The following is a 26,124-nucleotide window of genomic DNA, read 5'->3' on the forward strand; positions in this document are numbered from 1 at the left end:
ACTGGACGATTCTAGGCAAAGGCTGTGTCCCTTCTTTCCCCCTAGCACACAGCTGCTCAATATCAGGCGAGTGAACAAGAATTGACTTCTACTCGTTTGTTCCCCTCTCTCAGGGTTGAGGGGGTGGGCGGGTTTCCACAGGTTTTTGCAAGGCAAGACTTCTCTCTGGGGAGGGTGGGCTGGAGGGTCTGCCCCTCTGTGCAGCGCTTTTCTCACCCGTGTCTCTCTCCTCCAGTGCAAGCCCTGGCCGAGGCCAACGCCGTGAAGCTCCACAGAGCCACGTTCTGAAGCCCGCCTCTGCCCATCCTGGCCCCCTGGCCCCCCGCCCCTGTGCTCTCATGGGAATGCCACAGAGAGCCAGGCTGGGGGCTGGGGTTCTGCCGAGAGGAACACAGATGCCTCAGTGTCCACATACCCACGGCGCCCGGCCCTGAAGTCCTTGCTGCTCAGACGGTGGTCCTAGGCCAGGGCGTAGGATGGTGGGGTGAGGAGTGCTATCCTATCTGACGCCCACCGCACAGGGAGCCTAGGTCTAGCTCTGGCTGGGTTTGGGATGGCCCTACTGGAACACTCCCTGATGGAGAAGATGCCCTGCTGGGGAATGTGCCCTGGGCTATCTTAGGTTAGGACTCCTGACACCGAGAACAGCACCCACCATCACCCCCTTCCCCCATCACCCCCGCCGTCCTGCCTCAGCTGTGCCCAGGGTCTTGGCACATCTCTGCTTATGGGTACTCCTTTGGGGTCCAGTGGAGACTGACCACCCTGCCTGAGCCAAAGACAAGATGATGAGAGATGGGGAGAGGCTCCTCGGCTCCCAGAAGACAGTGCTGGCTGTGGATAGAGAGCAGCAGGTCTGTGCAGTGTCTGAGGGCAGGTTGAGAAGGGTAGCAGAGAGAGGGGGAGAGGTCTCAGGAGAGTGGGAGGAAAGGGAAGCAGCAGGACTCATGCGCAAGTAGGAGGAGGACGATGGAGATGAGAAGGGGTAAGGGGTTGGTTTCCCCAGGGTGGAACCTTCGGTTAGTGCCAGCTGTTGGCTCTGCTTCTCCCACCTCGTCCCCAGGATCAGCGGGGCTGCCAGACCGAGGACCTGCCATGGAGCACACTGCTGTGGGTATGGGGGTGTGAGCTGAGGGGCCGGGCAGCAGCAGTCTGGGAGATGGCTCTTTCTAGGTCTGGGCCTGGTTCTGGGGTCAGGAGCAGAGAGAAGGACCTGTCTTATGGAGGGTGTGGTCAGCCTTGGGGCCTTTCCTAAACATTTCTGTGACATTATCTTGTCTCCCTTCCCCCTGAAATGTGCTGTGGGCCAGCTGAGCATGTGCCCTGGAAAGAGGGAATGTGGCCTTAATCTGGTAGGCCAGATTCTGGGGCCCTACCCTGCATCCCAGGCATTCCAGGCATCCCAGATGAGGACAAGTTGAGGCTGTATGGAAGGTCTCCCTTCTAGCTTGGCTCACTCACAACCCACCTACCCAGGGAGCCAGTAGTGGAGAGACAGAAGCAAAGCCCATTCTCCCTATGCTCCACCCACCTTCAGATGAATGTAGCCAGAGAGGATGGAGGAGAGAGAGTGAAGCTGAAAAACCTTGGCCCCTAGGCCTTCTCTTTGCCAGAGTTGCTGCCCAGAGACTTCAGTCTGACCTCCAGCGGCCCCAGGAATGATTACTTCATCTTCCAACAATTCCTCTCCACTCCTTCATGGCTGGGACAGTTATGGTTCATATGCAAGTAAAGTTAACAATTCACTCAACAAATATTTACTGAGCACCTTTTATGGACCAGGCACTGTTCTAGGTGCTTAGGATATTCTCATGCTTCTGAGGGTTTACAGACGGGATTCCACTTACCTTCACTTCTAGCAGGTTTTGTGAACGTGACCCTTGGCTGCAGTTGCCATCTTCAGCACAGCTCAAGCACCCCAAACCTGTCCCTTCCCCCCCACACACAGACTGGCAGGTGGGATTGGCTCCCAGGTAACCGTCTCTCCCTTCTCCATCTTCTCCCACACCTTATCCATCCATAAGAAACAGATTTTTCGGGGCCTTCCATGCCTTCCCCTTTCTTTGTCTGTGTCTGCTTTTTTTTTTAAGTGATATTTTTAGAAATACATGTAAAATACCAAGGATTAATGTCTGCCCCTCTCCCACCTCTCTCTCACCTCTTATTTCATAAAGCTGGCTCTTTATGTTGCTTTACATGCCTTAATATATGTTTTATGAAGATTATACATATTATAGACGTATATGTAATATATATATATATATATTTGTTTGGATGTCTGATCCTTTACTAGAACTCCTGCCCAGGCCCATTTTCTCTCCTTTACTTTCCACATCATTCCTAGCATACTGCGGCCATACCCCATGCCTTTTAATCCAAAGAAGGGGAGAGGAAAGACTTATTTTAAGACAGATCTATTTTACGCTTTTGTTATAAAAGCAAATCTATTTTCAAAATGTGCAATGTCTGAATGGAATTGGCAAATGATATGAGGAGACTGGGACGGCTGCCTGTAAGTCCAACCCTCCACCCTTCCCTCCTCCTCGGCAGCTTTCTTCCTCCCATTCCCCAGTCTGCAAAGGGCTGGTCCCCAGAGCTCACCCGGAGAGGATCTTGCCAGGGCAGGACATTCTCTTGCAAGTCCTGGTCTAAGGATTTCATTACACTGTCAACTTTTGATGACCCTCTAGGGTTATTGGGTGTGAACCCTCTTTGAGGAAATGTTTACAGTTGTGTGCACAAAAGTACAGCCTTGCAGGCACACACCCCCCAGATGCGCTCCTGGACCACCTCCTTTATCACCCCGCTGGAAAGGGCAGCCTACGCCAAACAGCACTGAGAATGTCAGTCTATTCTTTGATGGACCTAGAATATGGTGCAACGGCCAAAGGAAATGGTTTGGCATCACGGGTCCTTCGGGGCAGATACATTCAAGTTCCTTGGACTTCTCACACTCCTTTTCACTTGATCCCTCACTGGTCTGGGTGACACCTATGGCATCTGTCTCCCTCTGTGACCTTTCATCTGGGGGCCATTGTTAAGGGGATGGTACCCCAGTCTGGCATCCAGACTGTGAAGTCAGCCCAGAGGGTCCCACGGACAAGGTACATCTCAGACTTGCCAAGGACTTTCTTGCTGCTGGGGCCCTGAACTAAGCCAGCTCAGCCTTCCAAACTGCTTATCGACCATTGAAGTGGGCAAGGGGCTCTCGCCTTGCAAGAATTTGGGCAGAATGGATGTCTTTTGTCCAGATCTGGAATCAAGGGTTTTGGAATCTAGCACAGAGCTCCTGGCCAGCATTTGAAGCCTGGCTTCCCACTTTGACATTTGCTGGCACCCTATTCCCAGCCTAAAGCAGCTTGCTATGAATGAAGGGGGCCTAGATGGAGGCCCAGGGTGAAGTAACCGACCTGGTGACAGCCCTGGTTACTAATCTAGGGTCTTCCCAATTAGCACATTACCTCCCTCATCAATAACCAAGAAGCTGTAATCAAATACTAATACCGTCACTTTAGAGTTTTTCTGAGGTTGCAAGCTGTGCGCACTTGCTCGCCTTCCTTGGTGAGAGGGATCCTCTTGGAGCAGGGCTGACTATAGCAAGACAGAATTAAATCCTTTCCCTTTAGGTACCCCCCGACAACCTGGCAGCTCTTAAAACTAAGGAAAATATGAAATATATACATATATATATATACACATATATCTATTTATGCACATATTGGGGCCAATTTGATTTGCTAGTATTAGACAATAAACCATACAAGGAAATTTATGACTCAGTGTCTTCATTTAGTATAAAAGTGACCTTAGAAGAAGAGTTAAGGTTAGATAAACAGAGGGCATCTCTGTCAGGGGACCAAACAGCCGTACCAGCCCCTTAGCGTCTTTCTAGCCGATGAGCCCCTCCCCAGGGAGGGGCCATCCTGACTGACAGGCGAAAGCTTGCTTCCCTCTCAGCAGCATTCTTTTTAGATATAGGTACTGAAGCACCCAGTGAGTTCTGCATTCGTATCTTGCAAGTTTGTATAAACCCAATGCAGGGAATAAATGGTTTGTACAAGTGGTGTGTCTCTGGCACTCTGTGTCCGTGTCTGCCTGTGGCTGGCCTTGGGGGTCCATGAGTGTTTACGTGCTTGGCAGAAAAGGGGAGGGGTATCTGGGGCCATCCTTCCCTGACTAAGAGAACTGGGTTCAGAGCATATGCACCACCCATTCCCCCCATACCTTGGGCTGTACATCTCAGCCTCCCCAGGCAGGGATCCTGGAGTTCTCAGAAGCGTGCCACCTCCCCATGAACTAGGGAATGATGGTTTGTTGTCAACACCACTGTCATCTTTTTGATCCAGGTGATCCCAGATCAAGGTTTGTCCCAAGGTCCTATACAATGGAACTATCAGATTCTTCAGGCCCTGGAAGCTTCCACTGAAGGTGGGGGCGGGGGGTGGTATCAGAAAGGTGGCCCAAATTCTTTTCATCTAGCCTCAGTGTTTTTGGGTCATTTCTCTTGGCAGGTACTCAGTGGTTATCCCTTATTGACACTCAGTGTGAAGGACTTTACCAGAGCTGCTCAATTTGAAATGGTTGTGAGGAGTGAGAGTCAGGAAGCCCTGTGAGGGCTTCCCTGGTGGTGCAGTGGTTGAGAATCTGCCTGCCAATGCAGGGGACACGGGTTCGAGCCCTGGTCTGGGAAGATCCCACATGCCGCGGAGCAACTGGGCCCGTGAGCCACAACTACTGAGCCTGCGCAATTGGAGTCTGTGCTCCGCAACAAGAGAGGCCGCGATAGTGAGAGGCCAGCGCACTGCAATGAAGAGTGGCCCCTGCTCACCGCAACTACAGAAAGCCCTCACACAGAAACGAAGACCCAACACAGCAAAGATAAATAAATAAATTAATTAATTAAAAAAATAAAAAATAAAAAGAAGCCCTGTGAATTCTGTGGGGCGGGGGGTGGAGAGAGAATGTGAGCCCAGGACAGCGGCAGGCTTCCCTGGGCTTCTGCAGGATGTCTGGGGAGAGGAGGAGGCATTAATGGTTCAAGAAAGAGGATGTAGGAAGGCAAGCTTCTTGTAATTCTTGATTAGCCTCAGTCTGGTTCTAATGGTTGATTTTGAATTCTGGACACCTCTCCTCATCCCTAAAAGGCTAGTGGAGTATGTATTTTGTATCTATCCTCTATCTATCTATAGTTTTAAAAATAAGTAAAATGACTGGATTTTGGATTTTGTAACATCCCCGGGAGAGCTATAAACCTTGATGTCCTTTGTGAAGCAGGGAGAATTGGGACCAGATACAGGCTCAAGACAGACCTTTAGAGCTGGAGGAGGTATACTGGAGAAATTGTCAGTTTCCAGGACCTGCCTCTCTGTCTGCAGCTTCCCCTCTAGGCCAAAGCCATTGACTTGGAGAGGAGGTGGAATGTGAGAACACGGGGCACTGCTGGGCGCTTCTTTCCAAGCATGATGCTCACAGGTCCCTGGCCGCTCCACCCTCTGGCCCAGATCAGCCCTTCAATCAAGCCAGGCTGGGGTTGCCAAAGGGGGCAGTAGTCAGGAACTATAAATGAAAAAGCAACCAGCAGAATGCCTTTAAGGGGTGGTGCTCTGTAACTGTGTGGTCGTGTATGTATTCTTGAAGAGAAGCAGGCTAGGGTCAGGCGGCAGCCAGGCTTCAGACCCTGCTGCTGACAGGGAATGGGGGTCATGCCACATGCCCCCTTATCTCTAAGCCTCCAGTGCAGAACTGGCTCACCCCATTGCTGAGACTGATGGAGGAAAGGAGATGCCGTGCTCAACTCCTGGCCCCGCTCCTTGCTAGCTGCGTGAAGATTTGGACAAGTCACTAAAATTCTTGAGTCTCAGTTTCCTCATCTGTGAAATGGGGATATTAACTGCCATCTTATGGAGCCCTCAAGAAAGTCAAGTGAAAAAATGGATGAAAAACCCTTTGAAAACTCAAATTCATTTACAAATGAGAGGAGAGGGTGGTGACACTGTGTTGGCCCCTTGGCTGCCTTTAGGGATATGATGAGGGAAGAGGGAAGAGGGAAAATGTTTCCCAAGGTCTCCCCTTTGCTGGCTCCATAGCCTTCGCTGGAGGACGTCAGCAGGGGCCCTGTTGTCAGCCATCTGAGGTGTCCTCCCCCTGCCCACTTCCATTCCTCCAGCCCCAGGGAGTAGCTGCACTATCCCAGCCCTTCCCCACGTTGATCAGGACAGGCTTTCCAGGGCCTACGTCCTCCTCCCTGGGGTTGCCCCCATGAAGGGGGCCCCTCTCCAGGAAGATGGGCTATAGACAAACCCCTTGGGGCCCAACTCTGGTGCCCAGTGCTGTAGTCTGAGAATCAGGTGAAGAGGGCCCAGCTTCAGGAAGGTTCAGTTCTGAGCTTACAGGTGGGCTCCATTGTTAGGGGAGGTATTGTTAGCTGCTATTTTATACTCCTGTTGGAGCAGTTTAAAACCACAATTCAGAGGAGATCAGAAGTCTTTCACATAACAGCATTTAACAGTGTACGAATAATAGTAATATTAATAACAGTAATTATTATAACTATACTAGAATAATAAGAACAATGGCTCGTTATTTACTATGAGCCAGGCACCTGGCTCTATGCACTTCACATGCGTTTACTCACTAATTCTCATTATATCTTTACGTGATAGGTACTATTATTATCAAAGGAACTGAGGCACAGAAAGGGTGAATAAAATATCTGTCTCATAGAGCTAGGATGAAGCCCAGGGCACTCCAATTTTATAGCCTGAGCTCTTAACCCACCAGTTTCAATGGGGATGATACCGCCCCCTAGGGGTGATTTTGGAAATTTTCAGGGGAGCTTAAGTTGTTTCAGGGCTAAGGGGGCAAAACTCTTACTGGCATTTAGTGGCTGCAATACACAGGGCAGGTTTCCAAAATAAATAATTGCTTTCTGTCCTGCACGACTTTAAAATGTACAAATGGACTAAACCCACTACCAGTATGTCAGTCATACTGGAATTCATAATAGTCCTAACAAGTTTTTATAAGCTAAGTTTTTTTTTTAAATAAGTTCTATGAATAACTCGGTAAGTTAGGAGATGGTTATTATGGAGAAGGCTCTTAAGTGGAATAAAGACATTGTCTCAAAATTGTTGAATAATCTACTCCACGCATTGTCTACACAATGTATTCTAACATTGCAACTACCGTATAGTTGGTTCCAGTGCAGTACGGTCTTACTGAATAAGCAAAGAGGCTGACTGAAAACAGTTAACAGAGGAGCTCTGAGAGAACCAAACATCATTAGAGCAAAGATACTTGAAATGCAAGGCGTCTCCTTGGATCTCCTCAAGAAATGTTTTTAGAAATTATTTCATATTATTGCCTCCTTTAAATTTTTAAAGTTTTTTTACAGCCCAAAGACGAACACCTATGTTGTAACAATTATATGTGGAAATGTTTTGGGGAATTGCCTGTTGTTTTTCTATTTTTCTCTGACACACTCCCAGGGGTCCACATTCAATTTCTCTAAACGGCTTATATCACCACTTCTCTTTCCAATCCATCCTCTCTTCCCCATTGCCTATTGGAAATAGATGATCTCCAAGGCCTTTTAAGGTCCCACAGACTGAATTTTGCCTCAACACATGATGGTGTTTCAAAACACAGATCTATGTGTCTGTGACATGTCGCCACTACCCCATCCCATGTGGTAACATGGGGAGCTATTTAAACAACACACACAACAAACGCAGTTTTGGGTTGGTTGGTTGGTTTTTTGGCTGTGCAGCACGGCTGGCGGGATCTCAGTTCCCTGACCAGGGATTGAATCCGGGCCATGGCGGTGAAAGCCCTGAATCCTAACCACTAGACCACCAGGGAACTCCCTCAAACTCAGTTTGTTTGTATTCACATGGTGTTTCCTCAATGTCTCCACCTTGCCATCTATAGCTTGCTTTGCTATGTTAACTCTGCTTCAGTGAAGTTTATTTCCCTCTTTTTTTATATGCAAGGACCTCTGGTCTGTTTTTAGTTAGCTAACATTAGTTTTTATTCTCGTATTCACTCCCTACTGTTTTTTCATTTTCTTTTATGGAGAGAGGGGTTATTTGGGTTTTTTGGAGGGGTGGTGGTATATAATGGTGGTCTATTTCTCTTAAGTTCAAACTTATTACAAGTAGGTGCAAGCAATCTGCCTACGTATGTCTTCTGTTAAGTCTTGCCTGAACACTTATATACTGAGAGACATTGTGTTTTATTATAATTTTTTCTTCTTTATTATAATTAGCTTCGAGGGTTTTTTTTAATGATGTATGTAGACTGGTCATATCACCTATGAATTGCACTGCAGGATAAAGGGAACATTACAGAGGGAATGCTGGCTCTAATGGGATTGAGAACCACTGCTCTACAATGAGAGAAAGGATGTTAGGAACTGTCCAGCCTCTCTTTTTTTCAGGCCCACAGAGGGTGGAAAGGATGCAGCCACATCTACACAACTGGTGGTGAATTAGAACCAGGCTTCCTGAATCGTTGTCCAGCCCTACCCTAAGCCTAAATTCATCTTTCATTTTCCATAGCTCAACTTCACAGTCCAAAGTTGGACACTGCTGGAGGAAAGGAGATCGAAGCCCTCCGTGTCTAACTCCCTTGGGACATTCTTGCCCTAGATTCAACCTAATCTGGCGCTCTCCTAAGGCTGCCGGCAACAGGTTTTACTCAGTTGTTTATCGCCCCTAGCGTCTAGCGTGGGTACTGGCACAAAGCGAGCAAACTACTTACAAGATGAATTTAGTACTTTTCCAGAGAGAAACAGATCCCAACTCTTCCCACACCTTCCACCAAGCCAGTAAGGAATCCAGGTACTCCTAAATCCCAATTCTTCCATAAAGAGTCAAAATTTTGCAAAAGAGATGGAAACAGCTGAACTCAGCCTCAGGGCATGGGGTGGTGGGGAATACTGGGGTCAGATGGGAGTGGCCTCCCCCAGTGGGCGGAGCACGTGGGTGGGAGCAGTGCCCTCTGGGAAGAACCCAGAGGGAGACTTCTGACTTTAAGCAGCCGCGTGTGTGTGTGCGTGTGTGTGTGTGTCTGTCTGTCTGTCTAGGGGGAGTTAATGATTTACCAGAGGCTCATTTCACAACTTACCAAGGGTCAGCTTCCCTTGGGCATGTACAAGTTCGGTCCTCTGGGCTCCTCACCCCTTGCCAGCTTCCACACGGAAGGTCCCCCAGGCAGCCCGCAGCATGACCTCCATCACCGAATGGCAGAGTGAGTGCGAGGGGCCGGTGCTGTCGAGGGGGCTGGCTGGACCCGCTAGGGTGGGTGAAGATGCAGCCCCTCCCAGCCGGGATCTTTCTCTGGGGAACCTGCAAGGCGACCTCTGGAGCTAGTGGCTGGGAGCTGCCCTGTTGGCATCCTTCAGGCAGCAGGGCCAGGGCGGGGTGTGGTTCCCTGCCTTCCAGGGGGTGGGGGGTTGCCCAGGGCCCCCAGGTAGCCAGAGGCTGGTGCCTGGAGGAACTGCCAAGTTCACCACTCAGGCTGGTCCCTTCCCCATCCAGGATTCTTAAACATGGGATACTACAAGGGTGGACCTAGAAGGCCTCTGCCTATTGAGACATCTTTCCCCCACAAACTCTTAGGGTATCCTGTGGCCCTGGCTTCTTCTTATCAGAAACTAAACTCAAATCCCCCCCAAATCACTCTGTCCTCACTCCTAAATATCTTTCCCCTTTATTCAGGGAAGAGGGCAGGGAGGTAGTCCCAAGGTCCAGGAGAAGTGGTGAAAACTGTGGCTCTATAAGTTTCATTTGGGTGAGTTACTTAAAGCCAGTGTCTTATCTGTGAACTGGAGATAATCTTCATTCATTCACTGAACAAATTTGTCTTCTTTATGCACCAAGCACTGTTCTGGGCACAGGGTATGCAACAGTGAATGGAACAGACATATTCCCTGCTTATGTTCCAGAATGAGGAAACAGGTAATTAGTATGTAGTATGTCAGATGGTGATACCTCCCTCTGGACAAAAATAAAACAGGGTAAAGAGGCTTGGGAGTGCGGGGTAGGAGGGGTGACTGTTTTGTATAGAGTGGTCACTAAGTTTACCTGGGAAGGTACTTTTATACAGAGACCCATAGGAAGTGAGGGAGCAAAGCCACGCAGCTGTCTGGGGGGAGGGGGGGAAATGTTCTAGGAAGAGGGGACCGCCAGTGCAAAGGCCCTGAGGCATTAGCATACTTTGGTGTGTTTGAAAAACAAGGAGGCTGGTGTGGGTGGAACAAAGTGAGGAGAGGGGAGAGCAGTAGGAGGATAGTCAGGGAGGTCACTCAGAGGCCAGGCTGTGTAAGAACTTTTGTTTTACCTCCATAAGATGGGAAACCATTAGAAGGTTTTGTGCAGAGGACTGATATGATCTGCTTATATTTTTAAAAGATCACTCTGGGTGCTGGATTGAGAATAGACAGACCGTGGAAGGGTGGGGTCAGCAACAGAGAGACCAGTTTTGAGGCAAGAGATGGTGAAGGAGACCAGTTCCGAGGTAAGAGGTGGTGAAGGAGACCAGTTCTGAGGTGAGAGACAGTGGAGGAGACCAGGGTGGTAGCGGCAAACTGGTGGGGAGTAGTCAGTGCTGGATCTGCACTGAGGAAATGGCTGAAAGGATTTGCTGATGGACTGGATGTGGGTTGTGAGAGAAAGAATTCAAGAATGCCTCCAATATTTTCAGCCTGAGCAATTAGAAGGGTTGAGTAGGGGGGAAGGCAGGATTTGGGTTTTAGATATGTCGAGTTCCATGTCAAGTAGGTAGTCAGGTATATTAGTCTGCAATGGGGAGAAATTTGGGAGTTGCCAGCATACGGATGGTATGTAAAACCATGAGATCGCCTGGGCACAGTTTCTCAGCCTCCCCACTACTGACATTTGGGGGCAGAGTAGTTCTTTGTTGTGGGGGGAGGGGGGTCTGTCCTGTCCATTGTAGGATTTTAGCAGCATCCCTGGCCTCTCCCCACTAGATGCCAGTAGCACACTCTCATTCCCACCTGTGACCATCAAAATGTCTTCTTATGTTACCAAATGTCCCCAGGGGAACAAAATTGCCAACTTACCCATCAGCCTCCCCCTCCACCCCAAGTTGAGAAACACTGACTTAGGGGAAAAAATAGAAGAGGGCTGAGGCCTGAGCCCAGGGGCAAGCCAACATTAAACCAAAATGTGCTAAGTTCTATGAAGAATGTGCTGAGTAAGTCCTATGAAGAGAAAAAATATGAGGGAACCAGATTAAGTCGGGAACAGATAGTGGACCAGGTTTCCCTGAGAAACCGACATTTGCGTTGAGACCTGAAGGAGTGTGTGTTGGGCAGATAGCAAGTGGGGAGAAACCGCATGTACAAAGGCCCCGAGGCAGGAAGGCTTGTCATGAAAACAATGATGTGTTTGGAGTATGGCAGGCAAGGGCAGAAGATGAAGTTGGACAAGCAAGTCTAGGCCCCATCATGCAGGGCCTGTAAGCCAAGGCATGGGTGGGAGGACTCTGTTGCATTCTAAGCCAGTGGGAAGCCATGACGGATTGTACGCTGTGCTACTATGAGCGGATTACATGTTTTCCAAGGCCCCTGACTGCTGTGTGGAGAAGGGATAAGAGGGTGGCAGGAATGAAGCAGGAGACTAACTGGGGGATGTTGCAGGAGTCCAGGAAAGAGATAATGGTGGCTTAGAATTAAGTGCTAAGAGTGGAGAGAAATGGACAGCTTTCAAGATACATTTAGGAGGAAGAAGCAATAAAACTTAGCTGTGGATTGAATGGAGGAGGGGTGGTAGGAACAGTGAGGGAGACTCAGTGATGGCTCTTGGGCTTCTGCCTCGAGCTGCTGAGTGGGTGGTGATGACATTTCGTTCATTTGGGGAAAACTGTGCCAGGTGCAGCTTTAAGGAAGGAAAATCAATAGCTCAGTTTGGACCTGTTGAGTTCAAGATGCCTTGGAGAGAGAAAAACATGCAGATATGCCAAGTAAGCAGCTGGATGGGAGTTTGGAAGCTCAAAGGAGGCATGGACTAGAAAGATAAATATCAACATTGTCAGCACACAAGAGGTACTTAAAGATGTGTAAATTCGTGTGAAACTAGAATGAGAAGAGAAATGAGCTGGAGCTGAAGCCCTGAGCAATTCAAACCCCAAGAGAAGAGGAAGAAGTGGGAGCTGGTGAAGAAGCCTGGGAAAGAGTGGCCAGAACAGCAGGAAGAAATCAAGACTATGGTGTCACGGAACCTACCACAGGATATTTCAAGAAGGGAGTGGCCAACTGCTGACAGATGAGGACCGACCCCTCTCCTTTGGATTAGGGAACATGGATGTCATGGGAGGCCCAAGCAAGAGCCTCTCTGTAGAGGGGGTGGGGGCAAAAGTGGACCGGACAGGGTTGGTTAAAGGCAGTCTTTCTAGAGCCAGTCTACTGGGTTCACACCCTGGTTCTGCCAGCTGCTGGCTGTGCACCCCTGGGCACAGGTTAAGACCTCTCAGTGTTTCCGTTCTGTTTGTGAAATGGGGCTAAAGCATACCTACCTCATAGGCAGTTATGAAAATTAAACGAGTTAATGCACATAAAGTGCTTAGACTGCCTGGCACCATGTGTTCATTAGTGTTAACAATTATTACTATTAATCACTGTTGTTAATTTTGAAAAGAGAAACAAGGCTCTTTCTCTTCCCCTTTGCCACCTTCCTCTTCTGAACAATTCAGTCCTAAAGCCATGAGGTAGCAGGGGGGCAGTGCCCAGGGTGGGTGTCAGGGCCCTCGCCGGGCTGGTGGGTTCACACTGGGGTTTGCCTGGTGCCAGGCCAGGGGGAGGGGGGCATCCTGGAAGGGTTGGGGTGGAAACTGGAGAGTAACTTTATGGTGGAGGGACCTGCAGACTCCGCCTTGATGAAATACTTAAAGAAACGTCATTCAGTAACAGGTCAGATTGGAACTGTGCATCACCTAATAGACGCAGTGAGAAGAACACAGCATCACCTCTTGTTGATATCTCTGCATAACCTGAATCTAGTCACGACGAAACATCAGACAAACCCAAACAGAGGGACAGCTACAGGATAACTGGCCCAAATCTTCATAAGGGTCAAGGTCATGTCAAGGAGAGACTGAGGAACTGTTTCAGATAAAACAGGCTGAAGAGACATGGCAACCACATGCCACATGTGATTCTGAACTGGATCTTCTTGCCGCGAATGATATGACTGGGACAACTGATGAAACCTGAATGGGGTCTGGGGGTTGGATGGTAGTAATGTATCGGTGTTAATCTCCTGACTTTGACATTGTGTCCTGGCTGTATAGGAGAATAAAGGAAACCACAGCCAAGTATTCAGGGGCGATGAGATAGCCGGTGGCAACTGCTTTCAAATGGTTCAGGAAAAAAATTATTTGTACTGTACTTGCAACTTTTATGTCCATTTGATATTGATTTTAAAAAAAGAGGGAGAGTGACTTCCCTGGTGGTGGTTAAGAATCCACCTGCCGGGCTTCCCTGGTAGCACAGTGGTTAAGAATCCACCTGCCAATGCAGGAGACGCGGGTTTGAGCCATGTTCGGAGAAGATCCTACATGCCGCGGAGCAACTAAGCCCGTGCACCACAAATACTGAGCCTGCACTCTAGAGCCTGAAAGCCACAACTACTGAGCCTGTGTGCCACAACTACTAAAGCCTGTACGCCTAGAGCCCTGCTCTGCAACAAGCCACCACAATGAGAAGCCCACACACCGCAACGAAGAGTAGCCCCCACTTGCTACAACTAGAGAAAGCCTGTGCGCAGCAACAAAGACCCAATGCAGCCAAAAATAAGTAAGTAAGTAAGTAAATAAATAAATAAATAAATAAAAAAGAATCTGCCTGCCAATGCAGGGGACACAGGTTTGAGCCCTGGTCCGGGAAGATCCCACATGCTGTGGAGCAACTAAGCCCACAAGCCACAACTACTGAGCCTGCGCGCCACAACTACTGAAGCCTGCGTGCCTAGAGCCTGTGCTCTGCAACGAGAAGCCACAGCAATGAGAAGCCCGTGCACCGCAACGAAGAGTAGCCCCTGCTCGCCGCAACTAGAGAAAGCCCGTGAGCGGCAATGAAGACCCAACACAGCCAAATAAATAAATACATACATAAATTAAAAAAATTAAAAAAGAGAGAGAGGGAGAGAGAAAGTGAATGGTGTCTGAGGCTCCCTTGCACAGCCTCAGACCAGAGCGACCCATCCGCCTGCTCCAGGGGATATTGCTTTCCTTGGAGCTGCAGCTGCTTTCTGGAAGCAAGAAAGACATTGAACCTGGCTTCAGTTAGTGCTACAGGGCGGGGTCTAAACAGGACTTCGGAGCAGCCATCAGCCCAGCTGTCCTCTGCGGTCTGGGGAGGGCCCCACTTCTCACCAGGGGGCGCCCTGGAGAGCCAGGCCTCTCTGGAGAGTGCCGTCAGTCTCCCAGCTGTTCTCTGCCCCAGAGCCTGGAGACTGGGTGACCTCCAGCAAGGGGTGCGCCGCCCCAACTGTCTGCATCCTGGGGACGGGGGGCTGCAGGCACTGCTGTCACCCCTGGTGATGGGTCCCACCCCCCACCCTCTCTGCCATGCTTTCCGCCCCAAGAAGAACTTCAGGAGCAGCCCCTGGCTGGTAATTTGACTGAAATCCCTCAGCTACTCCACAGGTCAGAGGCAGAGCAAGGTCTGAGGCTTGTGTGTGAGAAACACAGTTTCCGACCCTTTTCTGTGGGGTTTTGTGTTCACGGTGCAGTTTCTCCACTGAACGCTGGAAGCACTAATTGTGGCCCATAAAGAAGGCTGCCTCCATTGCAGAAAAATTCTGGAAATGCACCAGCCCTTGAAGGGCAGTGTGGAACAAGTCGGAAAAGTAATAACCATACAAGCCAGCAAATCATTGTTGCAGAAAAAAGTATAATATAGGAGAGAAGACATGAGATATGAATTTGAGAAATGTATGCTATTTCTACAAAATGAGTAAGAGGCTGTACTTAAGTGTTTACAGGATGGGCATGTGGATATTTTAACAAAACAAAATGAAAACCCAATAAAATGCCCATGTTATGTTTCCACACAAAAATATCTACTAAGGGAGATAGACCGGAAGGGTGTATTGTCAGAACTGACCTATTTTTATGGTGAGTGTAAGCTAATAAGAGATTTTTATAACAGGCATAAAAACTTAAAATACCTTTGTCATTCAGATTAAAGAAATATGGTTGTGGTCTTCCTCCACAGTACCCTGGCCCGTGTAAAATTATCATGACAAGATAGATGTTACTTCTAGATCCTCAACTTATTGTCTCTGAGGGTAGAAAAATCATGCAACATGGAAAGACAGAACACAATCTTCATAATGACCAAGGGGGTTGTACTCTACCCAGTGTCTTGGGTTCTAAGAGATTTAATTCAGGCAGGCATTCTAGGAGGTGGAAATAGGAAACAAACTTGAATAGATTACGGAGATTTGTCAGAAACAGGAGGAATCGCCATTAGTAGCAGATGGATTCTGGGCAGCAGAGGGGGTGCGGGGGGATATGCTGAGAGAAATGATGTTGTACTGGTTCCTAGCAAATCCAGCTCTGCCAAAAGGGAGACCCAATTAGACTGGCATTTTTCTAGAATATGAGTTGAACGAGGTTTCAGTCCATAATTTGAACAATAAATCTCATCTCTGTATTTTTAATGAACTTTTAAAGAAGTCCTTTGGCCTTATTTCTATACTGGAACTGATCCTAATCCTCTTAAGATCTGTATGGTAACAGATTAGGAAAGATTAACTACCTACCTGAAGGACAATTGTGTGTCATTTTCTTTCAGTTGTAAATATAACTTAGCCAGTAAGCCTAATCTTCATAATTTTGTTTTTGTTTGTTTTGTTTTTACAGTTCTGCCTCTTAACAACCAGACTTTTAACAACTTTTTAAAACTCTCTGTAGAAACATGGCAATAATACCAATTTCATAGAGATTGTAAGGATCAGTTCTAAGATGTTAGTTAACAAGCCCAGTAAAATTTTACTCTTTAAAAATTACCTGTGTTGGGGCTTCCCTGGTGGCGCAGTTGTTGAGAGTCCGCCTGCCGATGCAGGGGACACGGGCTCGTGCCCCTGTCCAGGAAGATCCCACATGCCATGGAGTGGCTGGGCCCGTGAGCCATGGCCGCTGAGCCTGCGCATCTGGAGTCTGTGCTCTGCAACAGGGGAGGCCACAACAGTGAGAGGCCCGCATACCACACACACACAAAAAAAATTACCTGTGTTTTCTTTGTAAAAGTTAAGCCATTTTTAATAAAGTTATACATGTTGTAGTTTAAAAAGACACTCTTGCCCTAACCCTATTCACCATATAATTTACAACAAAAAGAAAATAAGGCATTTTAGCTATATTAGGTAAATAAAGCAAGTTGCAAAACTGTATATACAATATAAACTTAAAGTTATACCTCATCAGTAATTTTTTAAAAGGAAGCAACACAGTTCCATTTACCATAGCATCAAAAAGAATAAAATACTTAGGAATAAACCTAACTAAGGAGGCAAAAGGCTTGTACCCTGGAAACTACAAAATGTTGCTGAAAGAAATTTTAAAAGACACAAATAGGTAGAAAGACCCATATTCATGGATTGGAAGACTTAATATTGTTAAGATGTCAATACTACAGAAGGCAGTCTACAGATTCAATGCAATAATCTATCAAAATCCCAATGGCGTTTTTTGCAGAAATAGAAAAATCCATCCTAAAATTAACGTGGAATCTCAAGGGATCTTGAATAGCCAAAGCAATCTTGAAAAACAAGAACAGGGCTTCCCTGGTGGCGCAGTGGTTGAGAGTCTGCCTGCCGATGCAGAGGACACGGGTTCGTGCCCCGGTCCGGGAAGATTCCCACATGCCGCGGAGCGGCTGGGCCCGTGAGCCATGGCCGCTGAGCCTGTGCGCCCGGAGCCTGTGCTCCGCAACGGGAGAGGCCACAACAGTGGGAGGCCTGTGTACCGCAAAAAAAAAAAAAAAAAGAAGAACAAAGTTAGAGGTTTCAAACTTCCTGATTTCAAAACTTATTACAAAACTACAGTAATCAAAACAGTGTGGGACTGGCATAAAGACAGACATAGAGACCAATGGAATATAAAAGAGAGCCCAGAAATAAACCCTGGCATATATGGCCACATGGTTTTCAACAAGGGTGCCAAGGCCGTTCAATGGAGAAAAGACAGTCTTTTCAACAAATGATGTTGAGAAAACTGGATATTCACAGGCAAAAGAATGAAATCGGACCCATACCTTACACCATATGTAAAAATTAACTCAAAGTTCATTTTAGTTCTAAGTAAGATCTAAGACAAACTCTTAGAAGAAAACATAGGAGAAGAGCTCCATGATGCTGAATTTGACCATTATTTCTTGGGTGTGATACCAAAAGCACAGGCAACTGCGGAGTGGCTAGGCCCGTGAGCCATGCCCGCTGAGCCTGCGCGTCTGGAGCCTGTGCTCTGCAACGGGAGAGGCCACAACAGTGAGAGGCCCTCTACCACAAAAAAAAAGAATAACAAAAATAAATAAATAAATAAACAAAAGCACAGGCAACTAAAGAAAAAATAGACATACTGGACTATATGAAAATTTAAAACTTCTGTGCATCAAAGGACACAATCAACAGAGTGAAAAGGCAACCTAAAGAATAGGAGAAAATATTGGCAAATCTTGTATCTGATAAGGGGTTACTATACAGAATATACAAAGAACTCCTACAACTGAACAACAAAAAACCCCAAACAACCTGTTTTAAAAATGGGCACAGTGGTTGAGAGTCCGCCTGCCGATGCAGGGGACACGGGTTCATGCCCCGGTCCAGGGAGATCCCACATGCCGCGGAGCGGCTGAGCCCGTGAGCCATGGCCGCTGAGCCTGCGGGTCTGGAGCCTGTGCTCCGCAATGGGAGAGGCCACAACAGTGGGAGGCCTGCGTACCGCAAAAAAAAAAAAAAAAAAAAAAAAAAAAAATGGGCAAAGGAGGGGCTTCCCTGGTGGCACAGTGGTTGAGAGTCCGCCTGCCGATGCAGGGGACACGGGTTCGTGCCCCGGTCCGGGAAGATCCCACATGCCGCGGAGCAGCTGGGCCCGTGAGCCATGGCCACTGAGCCTGCGCATCCGGAGCCTGTGCTCCACAGCGGGAGAGGCCACAGCAGTGAGAGGCCTCAGCAGTGAGAGGCCTGCATACCGCAAAAAAAAAAAAAAAAAAAAAACAATGGGCAAAGGACTTGAATAGACACTTCTCCAAAGAAGATATACAAATGACCAACAAGCACATGAAAGATACTCAACACCACTCAAGGAAATGCAAATCAAAACCTCAATGAGATACCACCTCACAGCCCTTAGGATGGATGCTATCAAAAACAAAATAAAGCAAAAAACCAGAAAGTAACAAGTGTTGGTGAGGATGTAGAGAAGTTGGAACCCCTTGTACACCACTACCGGGAATGTAAAGTGGTGTAACTTCTGTGGGAAGCAGTGTGGTGGTTTCTCAAAAACTTAAAAATAGAATTACCATATGACCCAGCAATTCCACTTCTGAGTATATACCCAAAAGAAGTGAAAGTAGAGTCTCGGAGAGATATTTGTTCACCTGTGCTCACAGTAGCATTATTTACAATAGCCAAAAGGTGGAAGAAACCCACGTCCATCTATAAATGACTAGAGAAACAAAATGTAGTATATGCATACACTGGAATATTATTCAGCCTTAAAAAGGAAGGAAATTCTGACACATGCTACAACATGGATAAACCTTGAAGACATTATGCTGAGTGAAATAAGGCAGTCACACAGAGACAAGTACTGTATGATTCCAATCATATGAGGTACCTAGACTAGTTAGAACCATAGAAAGTAGAATGGTGGTTGCCAGAGAGAGCGGGGAATGTGGAGTTGTTTAGAGGGTACAGAATTTCAGTTTTACAAGATGAAAAGAGTTCTGGATGTGGGTGGTGGTGATAGCACAACAAGGTGAATGTACTTAGTACCACTGAACTATATACCTAAAAATGGTTAAGATGATAAATTTTACTTGTATTTTAAGATAAAAAGTTCAATTTGATTCAATTTAAAAATGAAGCAACACAATGAATTGTCATTTGTTGACTACCACAGTGGCACAGATAAAGTAAAATTAACAATTCTGTGTGATGGAGGGGGTTTAAGAGAAAGGGAACTTCATATCCTAAATAGCCTGCGTATCTGTGCCGGGCTCCCTGGCTCTGAGCCAACTCCTGTAGTTCAAAGAACGAGGAGACACAAAGCAAAAGACACGCTGCTGCTGGGGCCCACCTGTGGCTGAAGTTAGGGTTCCGAGGGGTGTGTGGCAGGGCAGCCACGGTGCTGGCTGGGGTGTAGACTCCGAGGTGATGAGCACATTTCTGGTCAATGACTTCTCTTTCCCAGTCAAGTGTGAGAGGTCGTCATCAGAAGGCTGGGAACCGGGGCGGTTTAGAGAAGGAAGGAGACACTGTAAAGAATTGTTCAGGAGGGCAAGCCTCCTGAGAAATAGGGCAGGCCAGCTGGGCAGTTCTGAGACACTTTGGGGATATGGCTGTGAGTTTTCAGTGGTACCCTTCGGCCCTGGTGTGAGTTGGGCATCAAGCGGCTCCCAAAAGCAAGAGGCCAGGAACAGAGTAGGCAGAGGGTTGTGTTCAGCCAGAGACCCAAGCCTGATAATGATCTAGATGACGTGGCATTTGAAGACAAGAGGAAACTGAAAATAGAAAGTGGTGAGAGTATCACTAGCTACCTCATAGAGATGTTGTGAGGACAGGACGCCAGAGTATATAGAACTGACCAGCAGTTTCCAGGTGCTAAACATAGATTCGTGCCCATCCTTCCCTTCCCCTCCTGTCATTCCCTGAGAGCACAGAAGCCAAGATTCCTGGATGGCAATGGAGCCACGCCATCCCCCGCCCCCCAGAGGGCACCTGTCCAGTGGCAATGGGGTGATGTTCCAGCATCCCAAGCTGCTCCCCAAAGCCCATCCCACCACAACCTCCTTGCCCATTGCAGAGATTGGTGTGGGCACCACCGGCTTCGGCATCTTCTTTATCCTCTTTGGAATGCTCCTGTACTTTGATTCAGTGCTCCTGGCCTTCGGAAACGTGAGTCCCCAAGCCCTGTGAACCTACCTGAGGTCTCCGTTGCTGGGAGGGTCGGCCCTGAGTTTATTCAGATCGTGCCCATCCAGGCGCTGGGCACCACCAAGCCCAGGCAGGCAAGGGGTGGCTGGGGATGGATGGTGAGGCCTACGGGGCAGAGAGAATCTAAGGACCTGGATTCTCATGCCAAGCTCTGGGCAAGGCCCTGAGGGTACCAAGATGAATCAGACGCCCGTCAGAATCCCACCACCTAGGGAGAGGAATGTCACATCAACATACACGACTGGGGAGGAAGGCAGGGGCAGTGGTAAAGTCACTGTAAGATGAACACATCTAATATGAAACAAGGTGCTTGGAGAAAAGAGAGCGTGCCCTGTGGGAGAAGGATGAAAAACAATTTAGAAAAATAAATGAGTGTGGGGAAGATAAAGCATTTCCAGGTGGATGGAACAACAAGAGAAGAGGTATGGAGAAGGGGAGGGAAAGCATGGGACGTGCTGGGAGAAAGCCAGAGAGTTAAGTTTAACAGGAGGCCAGGCACTCTTGAGGGATCGTTGGGAGCCAAGCTGAAGGTGGTGACAGGGCCATAGCGTGGAGGGCCTGGAGAATGATGCCACAGGCAGGAGCCCTGACACTGCCCTGTGACTCTGGGTGTGGCTGCCTAACCTATTTAGGCTTCAGCCTTCACCTTCATAAAATGGAGAGAATCTCACTCTCTTTCCCATCTTACTTAGGAGGTGTGATGAGAAATGATATCATATAAGAAGAAGTGCTTGGGATCCAAGAAATTGGGTCGAATTGGGTGACAAGCTAGGGACCTTCAAAGGTCTCCGGGTCCACCCTGCCTCTGGGCACTTCTGTTCCTAAGCAGTTCAAATTACTCACCCTCTCCAATATTATCCCTCCTTGAAGAGTTAGCAAGTCCTGCCGCACGCCTGATGTGCAGCTCCAGGCCTGGCCCCTTACTCCCGAGGGAGCAGAGGGAGCCAGGGTGTTGGTTCTCACACCCACCCCCTCCCTCTCCCACAGCTGCTGTTCCTGACCGGCCTCTCCCTCATCATCGGCCTGAGGAAGACGTTTTCCTTCTTCTTCCAGAGGCACAAGCTCAAGGGGACCAGCTTCTTCCTGGGGGGCGTGGTCATTGTGCTCCTGCGCTGGCCCCTCCTGGGCATGTTCCTGGAAACCTATGGCTTCTTTAACCTCTTCAAGTGAGTGCAGGTCCCCTTCCCCTGGATGGGCCCACCAGGGCCTCTGAACGGCTGAGATCAGGTTTGGGCAGCGTGACCAGCAGTGCATACAGAAGCTGGACTTTATCCTGCAAGAGACGGGAGCCTCGGAAGGGTTGAAAATAGGGAGGAGCATCAGGTGGACACCAACCGTAGGCTGAAGGATAAGTTGGAGGAATCAGCCCATTCATCAGTAAACATGGAGTACCTGCTGTGTACCCATCACTGTGCCTGTCCCCAGGGAGGAGACACAGGACCTGCCCTCAAGTCTGGCAATCCAGATAGAGAGGAAGGGCAGTGAACTAAAATCTACTAAGCCCCTCACATGCACCAAGCATGCTCACAAGCATCCTCTCATTTTTTCATCTCCACAACCCATTGTAGGATTGTCCTCTACTATAAGGAAACCAATGCTCAGAGAGGCTGCCCCTGCCCGAGCTCTCACTAGTAAGCAAAGGATCTGAACCTGACCCAGGTGTCTCTGGCTCATGTTCCCATATCCCTCGGCCCATCCAGTGTCAGCCTGGGCCTGATGAAAGACACGGTGGAACTCACCGAAGGTGTGTGGCCTCCATCAGGGCCAGGGAGGTGTCCCAGAGGAAGCAGGACCTGAGACAGGCCTTGAGGGGTGGGTAGGGTCTCAGAGAAGACTGAAGGGTCCTTAAGGAGAAGAAAGAAAAGGATACTGAGGAAGACCATCTCTGGGGCACTGTGGAGAGAACAGGGGTGGGGATGGGGATGATGTGGGCTAGAAGAATCATGGCTTATGGACTCATGGGAAGGAGCTGTGGACCAGGAGCCCTAGGCTAATCGGAACCATCAGCTTACTCAGTGTAGCCTTGAAAACACCTGATTGGCCCGATGCCCTAGACTTCGGAGACATCATGTAGTGTGGTTGCAGGAAGTGAAATTCTCTCACATGTGTTCTGCCATCCATTATGTTTCAACGATGTCATCATGCAAACAGTCATTCATTCAAATAGTCAGATATATAAAAAGTACCTACTACGTGCCAAATACAGGGCTAGGTGTGGGGATATGGCACTAAACGAGGAGAAACTTCCTGTGGAACTTGCAATTTAGTGAAGAAGACTAACTCTGACAATAGTTACTATCGAGGACTTGGAAGTGTGAGTGGGGCCACTGCAGACTCAGCAGTTCTAACCAAGAGTAAACCTTGAGAAAGACACTTTGCAGCAGCATTGAAGGGGCAAAAACAAAACAAAACTAAACAAAACAACTCAGAGCTATAAGAGACCTCAGAGACCCAAGCGAACCTCAGGGACCTGAGGCCCAAGGAAAGAAAGTAGCTCAGCCAGAACTCAGATTTCTGCTCCCTTTCCCACACTAACCTCCGTGCCTCCAAGCCCTTTGAAGGATCACCCATCCATGCCAGGGGGTGTGTGGTAAGAATGGGGCGCCGAGGCATAGGGGAGAATAAAGTGAGCGCAGCCTCCAATAGCGATCCATGCCTGGAGCCCAGGAAACACGCGGCAGGCAGTACACACCCAGTCTAGGGAGGAGAAGACAGTAACAATAATAAAAATAAACATTTCCCTAGCATTTCTTCGTGTAAGGCCCTATGACGTAGATACTATTATTATTAACCCCATTTTACAGCCGGAAATAGATTCAGAGAAGTGAAGAAATTTGCCTAAGTTTATACAGCACCAGTGAGTGGTAGAGCCAAGTTTTGAACCCAGGGAGTCTGACCTCAGGGCCTTCATTCTTAACTACTCCACTTGGCTGCCTCTCAAAAAAACAAGGGTGCAGAAGCACGCCCGCCCCCAGTGCCTAGGGGCCCATTCTCTTGGGAGCCAAAGCTGGAGGCTTAGGGGGGACGTCAGCATCGCTGCCCTCATCCTCCCCTCTGGGGCCATCACTGACCACTCCCTCCACCTCTCTACTCCTAGGGGCTTTTTCTCTGTCGCCTTTGGCTTCTTGGGCAATACCTTCAACATCCCCTTCCTGAGCATGGTAAGTGGATTATGCATGTGGCTTGGTGGCGGTGCCTTGGGGTGGGGGAAGCACACGGACTTAGTAAAACAGCAGCCCCAGGTGCAGTGGACACTTCCCCATCTCCCCTCAAAGGCCTTTCCCCAGGTGGGCCAGCCTCAGCTCCTCTTCCCCTCCCTGTACCTTCTCCGTCTGACAACAGCAGATAAGATGAGGGGTGTGAGCAGTCGTGCCAAAGGTGTGGGTGTAGAGAATGGTGTTTGTCAGTAGCTCCCTATTACAGCCAAAGAAACGGAGCCTTAGGGAGTCTAGGTGACCCAGCCAGAAAGTGCCAGACTTCTGGAGAGAGGGCTGAGTCTGGGCCCCAGGCAGAGAAAGGATGTGTGACAGCCAGTGACAACAGGAAAAGCAGGTGGCAGATTCTGTCCTCTCCTTGGGGCAGGCATGGGGCAGTGGTCCTTAGCCCCTGCCCCTCCCTTTCTCTGAAGCACCGGACAGAATACAAGCTCTCTGAGAAGCCCAGAGAGGCTCTAAGCCAGCACCTTGACATGCCCGCCCTCTGGACACACTCCTGCTGTCCCCTCTCCATATCTGCGCCTGGCAATGCTCCCAGCTCTCAAGGCCAGCTTCGTAATAACTAGATATTGAGTCCGCTCCGCACTCTTTGTCTGGAGTAATGATTCTTGGCTCCCACAGCTGTTCCGGAGGCTTCAAGGCACCAGCTCAATGGTCTGAACAGCAGAGATAAGCTGCTTGAACTTGGATCGTTGGTTGAGGGGGCTGGAAAGGAAATGGGGGCCACCCCCTCAGGCCCCCACCCCACACTGACTCACCTCCCCATCATACCCGGACCTCTCCAAGTCCAGAAGGAAGGATGGAGCCGAGTGACTGACCCCAAATCCCCAAGTCAACGCCAGAAGCTGTCAGGACCGTTGGGAGCAGAGATCCAGGTCCCATGGAGATGGAACGGGGATCACACCCCACCCTGTATTTATCAGAGGAAAAGCAGATTAAATCCCCAAGCTGTAAATGTGCCTGAGACTCAAAGTCAGTGTCTCTAGCCCATTAAGTCCATTCTCTGACCCAGGGCAGGCCCGCACACATGGCTAGAAGCAGGCCTATCTCATGACCTATCATTCTTACCCTCGTGTTTACTAGTCCTAATGAGTGAGATAATATGTTTGCAAGCCCCTGTTAGCAGGAGGTATTAAACAAGTGATGGGGATTAATCCCCATCATGGTAGGAAGTGCTTCTCAACCATTAATTAGGTGGATGTCTGTACAGCTCACCCACCAGGTACCCTCTGTGCTGAGGTACAGACATAGCCCCTACCTTCCAAGGGCCCCAGTCTCTGCCCTGGGAAGCACTTCATTCAAGGGTAAAGCACATCCTTGCAGGCCCAAGAGAGAGACAGGAGTCCCCCGCAAGGCGTACATTTAGTAAGTCTCTGTGAGGGCCCCTATGTCTGTACGGAGCAAAGGAGCGGGTGCTGAGGGTGCAAAGGGAAGGAGACCTGCCCCACTTCAAAGCGAGGCTCACAGCAATTCCAAAAAGGTGTGATCGAGGTGCCACAGGACATGACTGTGGGGCTCCAGGAGCAGCACCTCCGGACACACTGCAGCTGGAAGGCACTCTTCCAAGTTCCCTTAGTGCTTCCCAGGTACGCCCACCTTCTAGAGCTGCAAAGGTGCTGCTTTCCTAGCCAGCTGCTCACATACCTGTCTCGCCCATCGGACCTCAGCATGTTCATCTCCAAACCCTGTGCTGAGCACCAGCTCAGAAATTGCTTGGGGAAAGAAGGGAGGAAAGAAGGAAGAAAAAAAGAGACAATCCCCCCAACGCAGTCCCAGATCCCAGTTCCCAGCCCAGGAGCTGCCTTCTGGTCTGAGACCCCAACTGAGCTGCCAGAGCCGGGCGCACACGGGGAGCAAGGAGCCCCTGGGGCAGACTGTGCCACCTCCTCCCCCTTCCTCCCCTGCATCCTGCTCACTTGTCTGGAGGGGGAACATTGCACACTGACACTCCGCACCCCCCCGCAAACAGTCCATTTCCATGTTGTTTGGGGCAGAATGGGTCTTGGAGTGGGTCTGGGGAGAAGCGGTGAGAAGGCTGGCAAGAACTAGTGGCAATCAGAAAGCCAGCCTTGGAAGGCTTCTGGAGGGGCAGAAAAAGGCTGATTTCCGTCATGAGAACCGGGAGGCAGGAGTCAGCCGTCATCGGCTCGGAGCGCCGTGCTCTCTGAGGGGGTCTGAGGAGGAGGGAGGGGGAGGCAGAGGTGGGCCTATGCCTGGAGACGTCACCATGGGCTTTATAAAAGGGACGTGACCAGGGAGCTGGTGACAGCGAGCCCAGGAGCCCATCTCCCCTCCCTCCAGGTGTTCACTCAGCCAAGCAGTGTCATCATCTCGGAGACCCCTCAGGACGGAGCCAAGGCAAGGTAGGTGCGCTGCAGCACCCACACCAGGGGAGGGGTCTGGCCGGACCCAGGGAGGCTCCCAAGCTGGTAGCAGGAATTCAGTTCCAAGACTGACAGAGGTGTCCCAGGCAGGCCCAGGGGGTGCCGATCTTCCCTGATTACTCGGCTGGCCAGATTATTCTGGGATGTCTGGGTAAATAACGTTGACTTGCACTTTATGAAACCAGGACCTTGGGGATTCTTTTCTGTAGAAAGAATGAATACAGTGAATGAACTCTCTGGCTGGGATGAGAGGCCACAGAAGCTTTTGGAGGGAGATGGGGAACTCCCGGGGCTCAGAGGCTCAATAGGACTCCTCTGGGCAGTTCCCTGATGTGTGGATGG

At 49.2% G+C, this 26,124-nt stretch overlaps 2 protein-coding genes across 8 annotated transcripts in view; both read left to right on the forward strand.

The window, feature by feature from the left end:
* The window catches only part of PLEKHA6 (pleckstrin homology domain containing A6), an 82,246-nt gene extending 77,992 nt beyond the window's left edge, over window positions 1-4,254 (forward strand). For all 7 annotated transcript variants that reach the window (XM_082612901.1, XM_082612902.1, XM_082612898.1 and 4 more), the window contains one exon: window positions 236-4,254. Coding sequence is in view for 1 of the 7 variants with exons in the window: in XM_082612900.1 (XP_082469026.1) it covers window positions 236-288 (53 nt within the window). In the remaining 6 variants the exon portion in view is untranslated. The remainder of the gene's footprint in view (window positions 1-235) is intronic.
* A 4,881-nt stretch (window positions 4,255-9,135) lies between these two features.
* On the forward strand, window positions 9,136-24,337 carry GOLT1A (golgi transport 1A). The gene is made up of 5 exons (XM_082612914.1): window positions 9,136-9,249; window positions 20,053-20,144; window positions 21,171-21,349; window positions 23,281-23,344; window positions 24,020-24,337. Exons 1-5 carry the CDS (start codon window positions 9,225-9,227, stop codon window positions 24,056-24,058), a joined length of 399 nt encoding a protein of 132 aa, XP_082469040.1. The 5' UTR covers window positions 9,136-9,224; the 3' UTR covers window positions 24,059-24,337.
* Window positions 24,338-26,124: the final 1,787 nt, after the last annotated feature.

The sequence above is a fragment of the Mesoplodon mirus genome, assembly GCF_964341445.2.
Source record: "Mesoplodon mirus genome assembly, chromosome: 3".
Taxonomy (NCBI): domain Eukaryota; kingdom Metazoa; phylum Chordata; class Mammalia; order Artiodactyla; family Ziphiidae; genus Mesoplodon; species Mesoplodon mirus.